This window comes from Dicentrarchus labrax, unplaced genomic scaffold (assembly GCF_905237075.1).
Source record: "Dicentrarchus labrax unplaced genomic scaffold, dlabrax2021, whole genome shotgun sequence".
Lineage (NCBI taxonomy): Eukaryota > Metazoa > Chordata > Actinopteri > Moronidae > Dicentrarchus > Dicentrarchus labrax.
The window spans coordinates 18,747,841-18,764,299 of NW_026136708.1; the positions used below are offsets into that span (position 1 = coordinate 18,747,841).

The window sequence follows — 16,459 nt, forward strand, 5'->3', positions numbered from 1 at the left end:
CTATAGTCTGATTACAGAAAAGTAGAAGAAAATAAGTAAAGATTGGTTACTGCTTATAAAGAAGCACCTCTGCAACAAGCAGTCTGCCTTGATTTAGAGCAACTGTATGAAATAAATATTTGAACACAAGCAATACAACCTTAATATATGATCACATAACTATAGACAGACATCGTTTGACATTCAATTATTTGAAATAAAAATAATTGACAAACTGTTGGATTACTGTTCAAACGCTGAAGACAAGCCATATCCAGCTTGATGTAACTCACAGCCATGACCAGCAAATGGTGTCCTCTTTCCATTTTTGCTGGAACAAATACACAGTTTGGAGTCAGTACACTGTGTTAATATTCTGTTGATACTGAACCACAGTGTTTTTGTATTTCTAAAAAATCTCCTAAAACCCATTTAATGATAGGATAACACTGGAAGTTGAGGGAAACTGAAAAATATCTGAACAGAGGTTGCACATTGTGTGTGTTAGTAGAGGTCAGAGGGATACATAATAGCATAGTGCATCTAATGGTCCATAATTTACTGACATTGGTTTGTAGCCCCTGTTCCAACCTCTCTCATGTGTCTTCATTACTGTAAAAGGCTGCTACAATTTACCACCACCTTCTATACTTGTGAGGACCCTTATTGAAAACATCCCCTAGCCCTTTACCCTCAGCCCTGACTTTCTAAAAAAGTCTACAGCTCCATTTGACCCTCACAAAGATAAAACTGCAAGAGCACACATGCAGAGAAAGGGAATTCCTGACAAAATCTTCACTCCATGCTGTCCAATAATAACCACACAGTATTCAGGGTATCAGTATCATGACATAAGTGGAAGTTCACATTAGCAGCCTGTCTGTTAAGGTTTATGTGAAGTGCATGACGTTTAGCTTTTCCATCCACACAAACACACACACATGCACACACACATATATATATATATATATATACTGGTCATGCATCTGCAGAGTTTTCTTCTCCAAAGTTGAACTCAGAGGGTTTGTTTATGTGCTGGGTGGTGCAGAGGGAGTTGGCATTAGCAGTGGGGACCTCCTCTCCACCGGCGAATAGGAAGCTGTTAGTGTCGGTGGGCTGTTCTCAGACCTGCTCTATATTCTCCGTATGACAAAAATAGATTCCCTACTTTCCCAGCACCAGGTTGAACCCTCCAGTTTGACAGACAGAGAGAGAGGAAGAGGGAGATTGCTTTTAACTTGCGAAGGAGCACATTTATGAAATAGAACTGCAGTTGTTAAAGTAGATGCATAGAAACACTTAATTTAAAAGTGTATTATAGCCATGAAGACGTCAACAACTTCAACATCTTATTTATTTTTGCGTAATGAAATAAAGATAATACTAACAAAAAAATCAATTCATATGAAAACAACAACAACAACATACTGTTGATTGTAAATCTGTCCAGAATGAAATACTGAACCTGAGTCCTTTTACCCCACCTGGTAATCAAATTCCTTCACTGTTAGGATACCAGTTGATTGTCATGATTTTTTGATCTCCTTTAGATTAAAGCACCATACTATGGTTTGATAATAAACAAAAACATGCTGGTAGTACACTACAACATTGCAAGCAGGTCAATACATCTCCACACTGTTGTGCTTCATTCCTGCCTTTGGTCCAAATATCTGGAGATCACGTCTTACTACATACATTTCCTTCAGTATGTCTAGCATCTAGATTGTATACACTGAATAAGCACGTAGAAAACTGGGACACCAACTACTGTACTTACCAACGCACACATGCACACACACACACAAACATTAGATACAAAGTTAAAGCTAAGCAATGGCATCTTAAACAAGATGGATACTGTCAAACTGAGTAAAGTAAAAGTAAACGGTATGTTTAGGATCATTTCACAGTGATATCCAAAACAGGATGCCCTGAGATTAAAAAAAAGTTGAAAATTATAAAAAGGTTCACTATTAAAAAATAAGGCACTTGTTATTAGAATAAATCATTCTATTGTTTAGATCATGGAAATGATATGTATTACACATGTTTAGAATAACTGTATCTGTACACCTTAATACTATATGCACAGCCATGATCTGCACTTATGACTGATTGATTAGACGGTTTCAGAGAGGTAACTCAATCACGGCACAGAAGCTGACTGTTGTGTCACTGTACTTATGGTAACTTCCTCTTCTTAAAGGATAATTCCAGATTATTACAATTTGGGTCTTATTTTTGTAGTTTTGGCTTTCCAGTTAATTGCTGAGATCTGAGATCACATTTTCTGGTTCAACGTTGACCCACTGTGCACAATAATACACACTGTTCCTGTGTGTATTATTACTGATATTTCTGGTGTGCAAATAAAGCTGTTTTGATAATTTGGCTGAACAGTTGGCTTGTTTACAACACCTAACTGCTGTTGTTTCTTGCCCTATCAGACTTGTGTTATAGCTACCATGCTTCCAGATCTCAGAAATTACTGTAGTGAGTTTAAAGTTATTAATTAACTAAAAGAAATAATGGGCAAATCTTCAAAAATACGACTGAAGTTGTCACAAACTGAAATGATCCTTTAATATACTTCATGTATCCTGGGTCTTGGACACACACAACTGGACGCACACAATATACACACACATACCACACATGATTTTCATCGATTTCATGATTTTTTACCTAACTGAGATCTGTATGCACGCATGAGGCTTTGTGTAATGTCTGAAGACCCTTAAAGAAGAGTGAAAAGAACTGTTGGTCTCTCTACAGAACAAAATGTCAACAAACACGTCATTTCAACAAGTTCTTTAAAAAGCTTGTTGTTTTTGTTTTTTTCGTTTTCTTCCAACAATCCAATAAATCAATGAAGCTAATATGTCAGTTTTTGGCAGCCATCACCTCCTCTCTTTTCCTTCATTTTTCTTGCTATTTGCTTCTCTTTGTGCATCGGTCTCTCTCTCTCTCTTCCAGCAGTGTATAACTCAAGCCTTGGCATCAGGTTGATTCAGCTCCAACCCATCCTCTGCATCTTTATTGCCCAGGGCTGAGTTCTTCTTGCTAGGCTCGCGTCCCAGAGCTTCAGCCTCTTCCAATGTGGTTGTCAGAGGTCTGCCTAGGGTCTCAGGCAACAACAACGTCAGCACTCCGATAATGAATGCCAGGATTCCCACGATGAGCTACACAGGGGTGGTGATGAATAAAGGAAAAAATTAATTAGCGGAAATTTGTTTTGTTGCCAGGATACCCAAGTAGACAAACTTTGACAAACAGGAACAAGGTGCAAAGGTGAAAGAATGGAGCAGGTAATAACCGGTAATTAAACATTAAATAATAGCCAGAAGAGAACATGTATACCTGAGGTAGGTAGACCCAGACCTCAGACAGGTACACACAGAAGGGGGCCACCACACTGCCAACACGGCACATCATACTGCCACTACCCACTGCCAGAGACCTGGAGGGATATCATACACATGGTCAGCAACATATAGGGAGACAGATTCAGGGACTTCAGGGTACAGACATGAGGCATACTGCCACAGATATGAACAAATATAAATTACTGTAAACTGAAAAGGAACATTACTTTATGATCAAGTTATGTCCAAGTTTCTTTTCAAATCTTTTTGACATGAAAATAAACTGTTTGTTAAGACTGGAATGTTTTGACAACTCGACTTTGTACTGTCAAGATATAAATATAGTAATGATGATTTGATTTCAACTCCCTGATGGATTGAAGAAGCAGTTCAAAAAAGACAAATGACAAATTCATTGTTGCAGTCCAGATATTTCATGTTTCTGGGGGCGTATGAGTTTTGATTCTGTTTGCTCTTACCTGATGATGGTTGGGTAAAGCTCACAGGTGTACAGGTAGATGAGACCAAAGGCAATGGCGATGGCAAACTTCCCTGTCATACTGAGAGCGATGGCCAGTACCTGAATGTCCTGTGGAAAAGGGGTGGGGGTGTGGGTGTGAGGATAAGTATATTCATTGTATAAACAGTAAGTTAAGTTTGTAAATGAACCTTTACCTTGTAAATTATATTTCAGCTAAATTCATCAAACAAATATACGCCTGACCTTTCACCTTCAGCCTTTTCATCAGACCCCTGATTGCATTAAAAGTCTTAAACAGCAGCACAGACTCTCTTACAGCACTCCATGGATGTGTGAACTGAAGTTCATGCTGACTTGATTAAATTCTATCCATGTAATCTGATAAACTGAAGGAATGGTTGCTCTCTCAGTGACTCTACTTTTAATTTACTTACATACTTACTGTTATTGTGGCATGGTAAGCACTTGTTATACACCATATACACATCTATGAATGGGACTTGCAACTGGACACTGTGTGTGAATGTTATCGTGTACTATAAGTGCATGCGGAAAACGTTCTTGGAAAGTGAGCTGTGACGCAAATGAGCTATTTTTGTTGCACTGTCGAACAATCCCAGTATTTTTGACATCTTTTATCTATCAATGAATTCATGTTAAGCAGTCAGTGCCCTTTCTGAGCCTGAATACTGGCAATTCATTCATGGTCATTTCAGTTCCAAGTGGACAGTGGTGGACGGAGTCATCTGTATTGGCCAAATTTGAAAATGTTTAACAAAATACAGATAGAGCTTAGTTAAACCACTGAAATAAGTATAAATATTACTGTAACTCCCTCACTAAGTACAGCACAGTGTAGCTATGCAGACAAACACAGCATTCAAAAGCAAGCGCAATCAGAGTAGCCATGATAAAAAGGTAGACTGTTCGCAGTGTTTTCTGAGACAGGACAAGGTTTTGACTGCAAGGATTGCATTACAAATCTTCAAGAACCTATGGAGATACTTGCTTAGCAAGTCGGGCCCAGAACAAAAGAGCACATTGTGCAAAGATGTATTAAAAGACCTACAGAATCTATGGGAAGCAGAGTTAAATACTTTCAACAGTGATAAATTAGATAATCTAAACAGAAAATTAAAAGTCAAAACAGTTAACAATGTAGGGGGAGAGTTAGTAGTGAGGCAGGCAAGTTGAGATAAAAAAAAAGTTTTAGTAATTTTTAGTGGAACTGATATATATGATATATTTTACCATGTTACCTTTGCACAGGGCCACGCTAGCCTTTTCCCCAAGTCTTCATGATAAGCTAAGCTAACAGGCTTCTGGCTATCTACCTCTCTGCAGGGAAAGCGAAGAAGCCTATTTCTCAGAATTCCAGAAAATATGAATCAAATCATATGAACGCATACAGTATGTGGAAGAGATAACTAGACACCCAGTAGCAAAACACATGCAGCATAATACACTGCTAAAATTACTGTACAGCTTTTACAATGTATCTATCAGGAGAGTGAAGCAACTAAGAGGGAAGGAAAGGAGCAAGAGGGAAGATAAGATAAAGTATCCTTCTCATAATACTAAAGACTATAATAACAAAAGAATGTGAGTGTCTGTAGGTCCTGTGACTAAGAAACAAGTTCATGTATTCTACTTAAATTCAGAACACTTCTATCCACTGGGAACGCCTCCATACTCAGTTATGACTCTCCATCTCCTCTGTTTCCATACTGCTCATTTTCAGCTCACGTTTGCTGACCGATTGGCTTTCAATGTCAAAGGTCATATTTACTTAGACATTACACACCAGCTGTTTGCCAACCCAACTATGAACAAAACTAATTTGGGTCAGAACACACACACACACACACACACACTAGGAACTGCATGTGTCGTATATTAGGGATCAGTAACAGTGGCCCAGTGGCCCGGGGCAATATCAGGACAGTAAACTCAACGGTTCAGACAGATTGTGTCAGTGCAGAAAATACTTTAAAAATAGCCCTGTATTACCTTGCCTCTGACACACGACTCCCCAACGACTAACAGTCACATCTTGTTGACAGCAGCGTCACTGTCACATGTGTAATGTTTCAGTTGCAGTTAGAAATCAAAATTTGAGTTGAAAACATTGAAGTAATAAAATCTAAAGATGATTGTGAGAACAAGATAAAATGAGCCTTCTCTGCAGGATAATCGTTCTGTTGGACTGAACATCACAGCCAATTCCTCTAAGTTTGGGGTCAAATAATTAAAAATAATACTAATAAAGCTTCCATTTTGTAACTCCTATTCCTGAATTTTGTTATGGGGGCCACTAAAAATATTGTTGAGTCAGCAGTTTTATAACCCCAAAGAAATAATAGTGTGGAAAAAAAGTGGACAAGATAATTTGTAATAATTAAGATTCAAGAATACCTAAATATCCTAAATGTATACACATACTGTCTCTCTCTCTCTCACACACACACACACACACACTCCCAGTACGTACAGCAGGTACCACAATGATGAGCATACAAGCGATCCCGGCCAGGAGCAGAGCTGGGGCACACGTCTTCTTCCGGCCAATCCGGTCCATTGCAAAACAGCCAACCAGATAGGAGGGGAGCTCCACTGCACCTGGAAACAGCCAATCACAGCAGCTCTCGGTCAGAGGTTATCATGGCACTGACACGCTGACACCGAGACATTCCATCTAGGGGTCATAAATAACCAGCCTCCCAAATGTGCTCTACTGTATGAAATGAAAAGTAGGGATTATAAATATTGCCAGTGGACATTAAGAGAAGCACATTCAATTATAAAGAGGAAGTCAATGTAGTGTAAATACTGCATATCATCCCGATTCCCAGACATAACTAGTACCAAACGTAGCATTTAATATGCACATTTGTGAGAAATAATAGCTTTAAAGTTTATACTGGGAAATGTGCCATAGAAAACCCAATGCTTTCAAAACAGCATTACATGAGCAATACATCAGTTCTTGATTTGTTTAACAAAATTTTTTTTATTACAGTACAAATCTTATTTCCTTTATTAGATGAAAAACCACAGGGAAACTATTTAGCTCGGGAGGGCTGTAGTTTTTCTTAATTGCTCACAGGCTAATTTGACCTGCTATGTGACCAAAAACAGAGCAGTAAACAAAGCCAAACTGGAGAACAGAAAAGATCTCACCGCCTTCGCCAGTGACACAATGTTCCCTGAACTACACGACACTAGACAGACATTTTGTAGTGTACAGAACAAACATTGCAAACAGGGACTAGAGTGAAAGCTGACCGTTCTAAATAGCATACTGCTCAATTTAGTAAAGAGGCCTGGACTATCTGAGAGGCTGATTTGTTTACATGGATATCTGTTATTAGCAGTTGTCAACAGTTGCCAAATCCATCTACACACAGTTATACCTATGACCTAAGTAGGATGTTGTTGTGTAACAAGACACACACAAAGCTAGATATTACAATTGTATAGTTTTGCGATATCAATATTTTTCATGCTCATTCACACTCATCAGCCAATCAGTTACCAGCAAGGAAGAGGTTAATGTACTGGTTTCCTCCTAGGTTGACTGAGCCTAAAGAGAACACGTAGTAGCCCAAGCTGCCGATGAACCAGATGGCCCACACTGTGCACGTACGGCCCGCCATCCTCCAGCTGCCGAACAGGTCCAGGATGGATAGCTTCTTTTCAGACTGCGATGGCCGCTCCTCTGACTCCTCGAGCAGAGCTCTGCCATTCTCCCTCTCCTCTGGCTCCAGGAGCTCCTCCACCTTCAGCCTGTAATCAAGACCATTGAAGCGGGCTATTGCGTCTAACAGGGTCTGAGCGTCCTTGTAACGGCCCTTGGCCATCAAGTAAAAGGGCGTCTCTGGGAACTTCCAGCAGAAGAACAGGAACGGCGAGGTGCACGTGGAGAGTATGATCTGGTAGATCCACCAGACCCGCACCAGGTAACCGGTCAGAGCCACTACCATGATGCCGACGGCAAAGGCTGCATGCACGTGCATAGAGGTCCATGTTCGTACCTTGATGCCAGTGAACTCTGTGACATAGACAAACACCACCACGAGGTAGCCACTGGATACCTGCCAAAAGCAAAGGAAAGGAGGGACACAAATAAAAAGATGAAATCGGAAGCAGGATTGGAAGATACAATAAGGACAAAAATTGAGAGCGAGAGATGGAGAGAGCAAGGAAGGAGAACACAAGAGATGGAGGATTCAAAAATGGAAAAGGATGAGATACAAGGAATTGGAATATGTACAAGAATATGCTATTCTAAATACATAAAACAAAGAATTTGAGCACATTTTTAATAAACACATACACAGAATGCAAAGTGCTTCTTATTTAAGGGTTTTAAATGGTGCTGTATATATACATCATACAAAGTCACACTGTAAGACTTAATAGAGAGATAATGCACTCTCTGTACTTTCTGCAACTTAGAGGTAAACATGTTGTTGTCAGACCTTTGTGTGATACATATGGCAGTAATCACACTTTAAGTCCCTGCTTATAAGACTGACTCTGCACTGTGTTAAGTGTGGCTCCGCAGTATGAGCGTACCCTATCCGAGAGACTGATTCTATGTGAAAAACAACAGCTGTAGCTGAGGAGGACTGGGGGGATGGTAGAAGACGGAGAGCAGTGAAACAGTGGACAGACTGTAGGGGAGTCTTTCAGCACAACTTTACTGCCATGTGGACTTGTAACCGTAATGACTCCCTTCCTTTGCCTTGTAAACTGTTGTTTATGTTTTTTTACGCACATTTTATTTAGTGCTCTGTACACAGAAAGACAAATGTGCATACATGTGAACATACAAAGAACCACTAAAGACACTCTATAACTTCACCTGCTCTACTACGGTTTATCCCAAAAAGTCCTCATTGTTGCCTGCTTTTAACATGGTGGTCTGGAAATTTCGCACTGTTGCACCAACTGAGGTTTACCCATATGGGTCCTGGTTTAATTTGTGAGACATAAAGTTTTTCTAAGTTTTACAAAAACATCAACTCAACTCAGAGATATATTTATATACACATATCTATGCTCGTAAAAAAAACGATGCTTCCCTTAACATCTCTATAAATGTACGTTTTTTTCTTGATTATGAAAAATGTGAGCAATTGTGATCTAATTTCTGCTAATTTCTTGCATTCCCTTGATTTATATGAATGTAAATTATTTTTTCTACGCTATTATAAGACAGTTGCTACTTGACCTTATTTGGGTTGCTAACTAACACAACCTACATTACTACCTGTGCAGAAGATGTGCAGAAATATAGTATATATACAGTTAAGGTTACACAGTTACATTTATACTCTTATTATGCACAGTTGGAGCAAACATCTTGCTTTGGTTTGTATGTTGGCTTGGCTGCAATATGACTAACAGGAGGTGGCTCCTCATGTATTCGTAGAGAACATTAGCGATTGGCTGAGAGATTGTTTTGCAGAAAAAACCTTGAGAAACTGGACACATAATCAACCTGGAGAATCATGCTTGTTTACCAGCCAAAATGGAAAATAAGGCACCTCCCTTGACCCATACTGGGCAAGTGTTAATAACAGAGACCTTTTTCAAAATGACTCACATTAGCGTTAGTGTCGTCACCCTGGTGGATTACCTTTATCAACTAAGTTAGAGGTCTCAGGAACACCTACCTTCTTTCTTTTTTGGTATGCTCTCCCTGGTTAAAATTTTATTCCACATTAATAATTTCCCTAATTCAAGCAACCATGCTATGCAAGAACACAGTTGGATACACAACCGCACACAGTACAGAAGCACACACAGTAGATACACACACTGAACTCACCATGGCAAGGAGGAAGCGAAGCACCACAAAGAAATAGTAGTTTCCAGAAAACGCTACAGATACCCCAAGCACAAACTGGCAGAGGCTGGTGAACATCAGAATTTTCACACGACCAACTCTGGAGGAGAGAGACACCCATGCAGGTAGAGAAAGACAGATAGAGAGATAAAGAGAAATAAGGTGGTGTTCAGGTAAGCAATACATTACATAAAAGATGATTTAATTGTTGCGTTGAAAGTTGTGTTGACTTTCAGTTGCAGCAAGGTATCACTAGACCAACATTATGTTGTAGGCATTGCATGGCATATATCAGGTATCTGAATACAAGTTGTAGACAAGAATAGTATGTTTGTTGTATGGGCCACTAAGGTTCTGCAATAAAATGTTAGCTGTGATGTTAGCAACTTTTTGCAGTAAAGCAATACAGCTAAAATTCTGTGGGTCAAGGTAAGCTAATGTCTTACACAAATATTCTCGAGTTCTGTGTTTAGAGAAAGAAAACAGAACACAGTATATAAACATGAGAGTGAACTTTGACCTCAACATTCAAGAGATGCTCCACAACCCCTTTGCCTGCTCAATGTACCTCACGGCTACTAACAAGCGAAACTTGACCTCACAATGTGAGGACCAAGACTTTGACAATGTCCAGCTCATAAAAGCATTCGACCATTAGTCATGGTAGATAAGACTGTGTATAAAATGCGTAAGAGCAGATACAGTGAGGTGTGATGATGATTAACTCATCCATACAAACAATTAGCACTTAATCCTTCTCTTTTAACTCTGCTAGTGGGATCAATTTATAAGATATGAGGTTGGGCAGACATCAAAGCAAGTGTACCCTCCAGTACACAAGACTAAAGTCCTACTTCTAAATGCTGACCACTTCAGTCTTGGCTCAGTCAGGTCACCTGATCTGTCCAAAGTGTGCCCAGGCTTTCCTGCCTCCCTATTGCTTTCCTGCCACTCTCGTCTCTTCCTCCTCCCTTTCTTTCATCCCTCAATCCCATGATCTACTTTTCCTACCTGACTGTCATTCTAGTCATCCCTTTCCCTCCGTGCTTATGAGGCCACCGTGAGTGTATGCATCATACATCAACCACTGAGCAAGAGAGAGAATACATGTTTGTACACAGTGCCCACCCCATCCTCCCCCATCCTGCAGCCCCTGGTTACCTGTCAGCAATGTCCCCAAACAGCAGCGCTCCGATCAGCACCCCCAGCATGAAGGTGGGCTGGCACAGCTTGGCCAGCCACTCTCTCTCACACACCAAGTCCCAGTCCGTCACAATGCTTTGGTGAACTTCAGTGTGGTCGAAAACAAAGGTCCCATTGCAGGCTCTCACTGTTTTGTTGCCATCAAAATCGTATGTAAAGTCTTTTGGGTCGACGCGCAGGGCGCAGCGGCACCGGCTGAGCTCCCACTGTTGGCCCTCAGCCGTCCTCACCACCAAGGGCCCAGTCCCCGACTTGAAGACTGGCAGGATTTCTTCCAGACTGGATACCGTCAGGTTGCCGTACAGGACATCTGTGATGTTGCTGGGTACACTGCAAACAAAGTTTGGTGTCTCCACTAAGAAGACAGAGGCCAGGTAGTGGATCCCGCAGGCTACAGCCTGGAATACTGCTGCAAAATACAGACATGCCTGAAATCTGGAGAGAAAGACAGTGCCTTAAAAATATGCTGACACCAGAGCTGAAGAGAAGACATGATGAGTGGTTGGGGAGCAATCCTTTAGGTCTTCCATTTAATGGATAACTGCTGAGGTCACCTTAGAAATCATCCTTTGATGAATAATCCTGGTGTACTGTATAAAGTTCTGCCCAGGTGTTGCAGTGATTAGTTAAAAAAAAGTCAACATCACAAGAGATTTGACAGTATTTAAAGTAAGCTGGACTGAGGTAAAATTTCCCACATTTCAACATCATACATTTTCTTGATTTTCTTAAAATGTAAATCTCAATTGTGCTTTTTAACTACAAAAACAAGCAGGGACAGTGATGATATCTTGTTATACAAAAAGGACAAACTGCATACAAAACATATTCATTTAACTTATGCTTTGAATGAAGTTGAATGAATTCAGCACGTTATTACTTTAAAGGGGAAAATCAGAAACATGTGCTGAAAGTTACATTCTGGCACTTATTAATGCACTTCAAAAAGATATAATAGCTTTAGTTCTTCTAACAACTGGAATACTTATACGATTTTTTTTCAAAAATATACACAGGGGACACAAAAGTTCCTCTGAGTGGAGACTCGGTAAGCATTGACATGTGGTAGAAAAAAAATTGTAGACCCAAAAGCATTGTGCACAACTCATGAAATGGAATGGGATGCGCTCTTTCGGTCTTTTTTTTTTTTTTTTTTGGTGTTTGCTTTCAAAAACGCATTTGCAACATGGAATAAAAATAACTTCAGACGTTGAGAAGTTACAATTCGAAAGCACCAACTGGCTTCTGATACCCCCGAACTCATTCACAGAACAAAGCAAACATGCCAACTTACTAAGTCTGGATAGAGTAAAAAAAAAAAAAAAATGCTTTTGATACCTTTTGAAATGTCCGAGCTCATCGAATATTCTCTCTACGGTCATTTTTTCTGACGGTGAGTTTGTGCGTCGAGGCTCCCGGTGCGTCTCTCTCCCCCGGCGGGCAGCGGATCCTGAGCGCTTCCACACCAAATCATAAAATGTGGCTTCACGGAGCGGAGTGAGGGTAGGAGGGGCGCACAGTCTCACACACACATATACAAACACACACATATACACACACACATACACATGCACACACACACACACACGAGCGCACAAGGGGGTCAGCGGGGGAAAAAAAACGCTTTTGGCTGGAGATGTTTTGGAACGTCACAGAGAATGGTATATTAAGTTGTGTTTGTTGCTGTAATTTCTATTTTATTTAAATATTTTCTTTATATACACAGTGTCACCCCTTTAAATAAGATAGACTTAATTGTTTGGACCTAAATCATATCTGAGCAGACACTAATGGACCCTTGATTACATCACACATTCTCATGCCATGAAGCAATCACATACAGTGTTTCCTCAGGAACAGTCAGGTTGTTATGGCTGTAAAGTCACTTTTCCTGAGACCTCAAACATAAACGTCTTTGGATAAACTTTCATGTGTAGCTCTTAGTATCAGTCTGGAGGCACAAGTGTTTATTCTGTGGTAAATACTCTGCCCTTGCATAACCTCCACAAGCCTAAAACTGGGCCTCTGACACCATGGAGCCAAATTTCTTTTAAGGTTTTATACCCCCGTCAGGATCAACATTTTCAAAAGAACATTGAAACAAACAGCTGCTGTAAACATGTCTGGTGTTTACAACTTAAGTGTAGTGGTAATGAGCTGCTGAGTTCATAATCATCAGGGTCATATAGTCAGTCTCCAAACCAACAACATGCTGCTTATAGAGGAGGGTGCATGAGTACTATGCCCTCCAAGAGGAGTTTTTACATCTTTACCTTTAAAACTCAGAGGTCCAAAACATAAAGGATATTGTACATTTAATTAACTTCTTCTTGATAACTGTACATAAATAAACCTGGGAGGAGTCAGCGTGTAGTCACATTGACAACTCTTTTTATGGTTGCTGTTTAATAATATAATTCTACCTATCCCGTTATCTGTCCATTATTTTGCTGATGACATGAGTCGATGTTTGGTCTGTAAAACAAAATTGTAAGATTTTGTGTTGAAATGTTGTGAAGTTTAACCAGAACGTACAGTGCAAACCTCACCTCTGTATGTGTGTGTGTGTGTCAATGTGCATTTGAATCCACGCAAAGTCCTGTGTGGGCATTTGTGTTTGATTTTAAGCTAAAGATGTAGTTAAGTGCCATTGTCTCCACTACATTTTTGGTATGACTCACCAGATTAGACAAAACATCCCAAAAAACACCACAGGCTAATTCCTGACACTTGAACTCCAAGTCAACCTCTCCTCCTCTGCTTCTGCAAGTGTTCCTATTGGAGCAGTTGTTTAATAATTGATAAGTGCTTTAGTTGTGGCCGTATTGACTTACTGCACCTTGCCTTGGCTGGATTCAGCAGGAACTACAAACTATGAGTGTTTGCTTTTGCCATGACACAGACGCACCATCTGCTCCACTTGCTCCGATGGGAAATAATCAAACAGTAGAGATATACTGTAATTCATGCAGTTTTTATAAACAGTGTGCAAGGGTTACATTAATAAAAAGGTCTCTTTATTTGTTGTTGTGACTTTAAAACATCAAAAAATCATTCACTCAATAAGATTGCATTGCAGTTTATTCTAAATTGGATGATACAAGAAATGTATTGGGTTACTCTACAACATGAGAGCAGATTGATTTACGGCACAGACATATGTTGCTATAAATCATACAGCACAAGTGGAGCTGTCGTCTTCCACATGTATGCTAGGCAGTGGTGTGGTGAGACTAAAACTGTTTTCAGTAATTGTACTTATATAACATATATTATAGCTCTTCCTTATTCGATTTAAGCCATAACACTCATTCTAGCTGTTAAGGAGAACTAAATCCAGAGCGTGCTTTTGACCACAGGAGCTTGATCCATGTTTTATAAAGCTGTATTTCTCTCTCTCCTCCCACTGACCTGTCAGCTTTTGTTTACTGTGCACATCCTTACTTGTTTTCAGTGGTAGTAAGAGGAAGCTGATAAAACTTTGCGTCACCAAGGATAAAAGTGGCTTATCCTTGTTGAGGGGTGAAGGGTTACTCTTGTACATGTCCTGTTCTGCTCTATTGTTTGTTGAAGGTGTGCAAGATAGAAACTTGAGCAGGTTTGTTTCATGGACTCATATATACTCTTATTCAGTCTGGAGTTACTGAATCAGCCTGTGATTTAGTGTTTTTAAAGTTCAGTTTTTCTTGTGTCATCAGATTACAGTGGCAGTGAATAAAGTGTGCATTATTCCTGTGCATACATTTTTAAAAAATCAGACTTTGTGAACTTTGTGTGCATGCGTGTGGTATTTTGGGCCCCAGCTGAAAGCAAACACACACTTTCACCTGCTCCTGTCACAACTGGCTGCTTCCCACCGAGCGATACTTCAACAGGGTTGTCCAGGCCCCAGTGTGTTTTCCAGCCAGAAAACAACAACCTTTATTTTAGCAGATTAATCTATTTCAGTCCAGTTTAATCTAGTTTTACTTGGTCTGTTGTGAAACATGTATACACCACAGCACATTTCAGGACCTGCCGTTAGTTTTCAAGATAGTGTCAAGTAAATCCCACTGGCAAGCACTCTTTATCTTGAATTTCTACACCTAACAAGGAATTTTCTAATCTTTACACTTCACCTTGCATCTTCTTATAGCCTATAATCACGCATGTGCAAACTCACTGTGTGAGCCAATGCTGGGTTTATTTTTCTTGAATTTCGGATGTTCATTGTCTTGTTGCTCTGCCCTTCTCTCCTTATTCCCAGGAGGGTCAATTTACTTTTCATCCTTAACCTCTAATACCTTTTTTTTTGTCCTGAATGATTTGAGCCATCTCATGTCACAGTAAAGATTTTTCTGCCAATATGATCAATATATGTTGTCATCAAAATCAATAGCTCATTTTCACAAGCACACAGCCTTTAATGGCATCTGTTGAGTTAACAGTGGGCCCCTGCCTGACCTCTTTTGACCTTTGCACTGACTTTTTTGCACTGCTAAATAAGGAGGAGCCAATGGATCAAGTTGACATGACCTGAGCTCTCAGGACTGTATTGTAGAGGAGAGGAGAGGAGAAAGAGAAAAAAAAACGACCAGACACGAATACATTCCATGTGGCAGTGGATTTTGGCCAAATCCTGACAAATCATTACAAGATGTGTAATGCCGTCAACAGAAAGAAAAAGAAAAATCTCCTGTGTTCAGTCTGAAAAAGCCACAACAGAAACATAGTTTCTTTCTGTGTGTGATACACACCATGTGTCTGATATTTTAAGTCATTTTGCTCATTTTTTCAGGATAAAAGTTGGATTTCAGAACAGAAACAGTCAGACATACCCACCCTCGAGTACACACTGCCACGCACTGTACTGTAATTGCGCACATACGTGTAAAAACACACAGAACCTAAGCTTTCAAATGTATCATTGCTCTGCTTAATTTCTACATGAACTGAAAGTCAGTTTTACAGGGTTCATTCTCTCTGGACAGTTACAGTTTGACCTACATCACTTCAGGCATTAAGACTCACTTTATGTTGTAATCTGTTCCATATGGAGGTGATTAGTTTTCTTGACTAACCACTGGATGGCAGTAGAGACTGTCATCTCTTTCATTCTAGCTTGAACTGCTAAACTAGGAGTTAGCAAAACAAGGTAATTTAATTCATACACCATCAGGGTCCCAGAAAACTACATATAAATGCTAATTTATTAAGTCCTCTGAAGCTTGTGTTACTGTGTAAAGAAAACTCACACAAATCAACACAAATCTGGCATCTGTCAAATAAATAGATGAGTGGATGAAAAAAACATAAATCAAATAGAAATAATTCCCATGGCAATAAGACTCACCAGTGAATGGTAATGTATAAATGTCACAGCCGGTGCATACAGGCGTCAGGGATACGACCCAAACGCAGACAGAGGCAGGCAGACAGGATCAGTTCAGTGATGTATTTACAAGAATAAGGTCTAAAGGCTTACGGGAGCACGAGGAGGTGGGCTTAGAAGGCCAAGCATCAGCAGAGCAGATGAGAGAAGTGGGAACAGGTGGGTGGATATGGGATAAGTTATTGTAATGCTAGTCTGCTGTC

At 39.9% G+C, this 16,459-nt stretch overlaps 1 protein-coding gene across 1 annotated transcript; it reads right to left on the reverse strand.

Moving 5' to 3' along the window:
- Positions 1-1,315: 1,315 nt before the first annotated feature.
- Positions 1,316-12,365, reverse strand: slc22a16 (solute carrier family 22 member 16). Its single transcript, XM_051408038.1, has 8 exons — positions 12,224-12,365; positions 10,844-11,320; positions 9,665-9,782; positions 7,364-7,922; positions 6,320-6,447; positions 3,827-3,936; positions 3,343-3,442; positions 1,316-3,164 (listed from the first exon to the last, which is right to left on the reverse strand). The coding sequence occupies exons 1-8, from the start codon at positions 12,265-12,267 to the stop codon at positions 2,970-2,972; spliced, it is 1,731 nt and encodes a 576-aa protein (XP_051263998.1). The 5' UTR covers positions 12,268-12,365; the 3' UTR covers positions 1,316-2,969.
- Between the last annotated feature and the right edge of the window lie 4,094 nt (positions 12,366-16,459).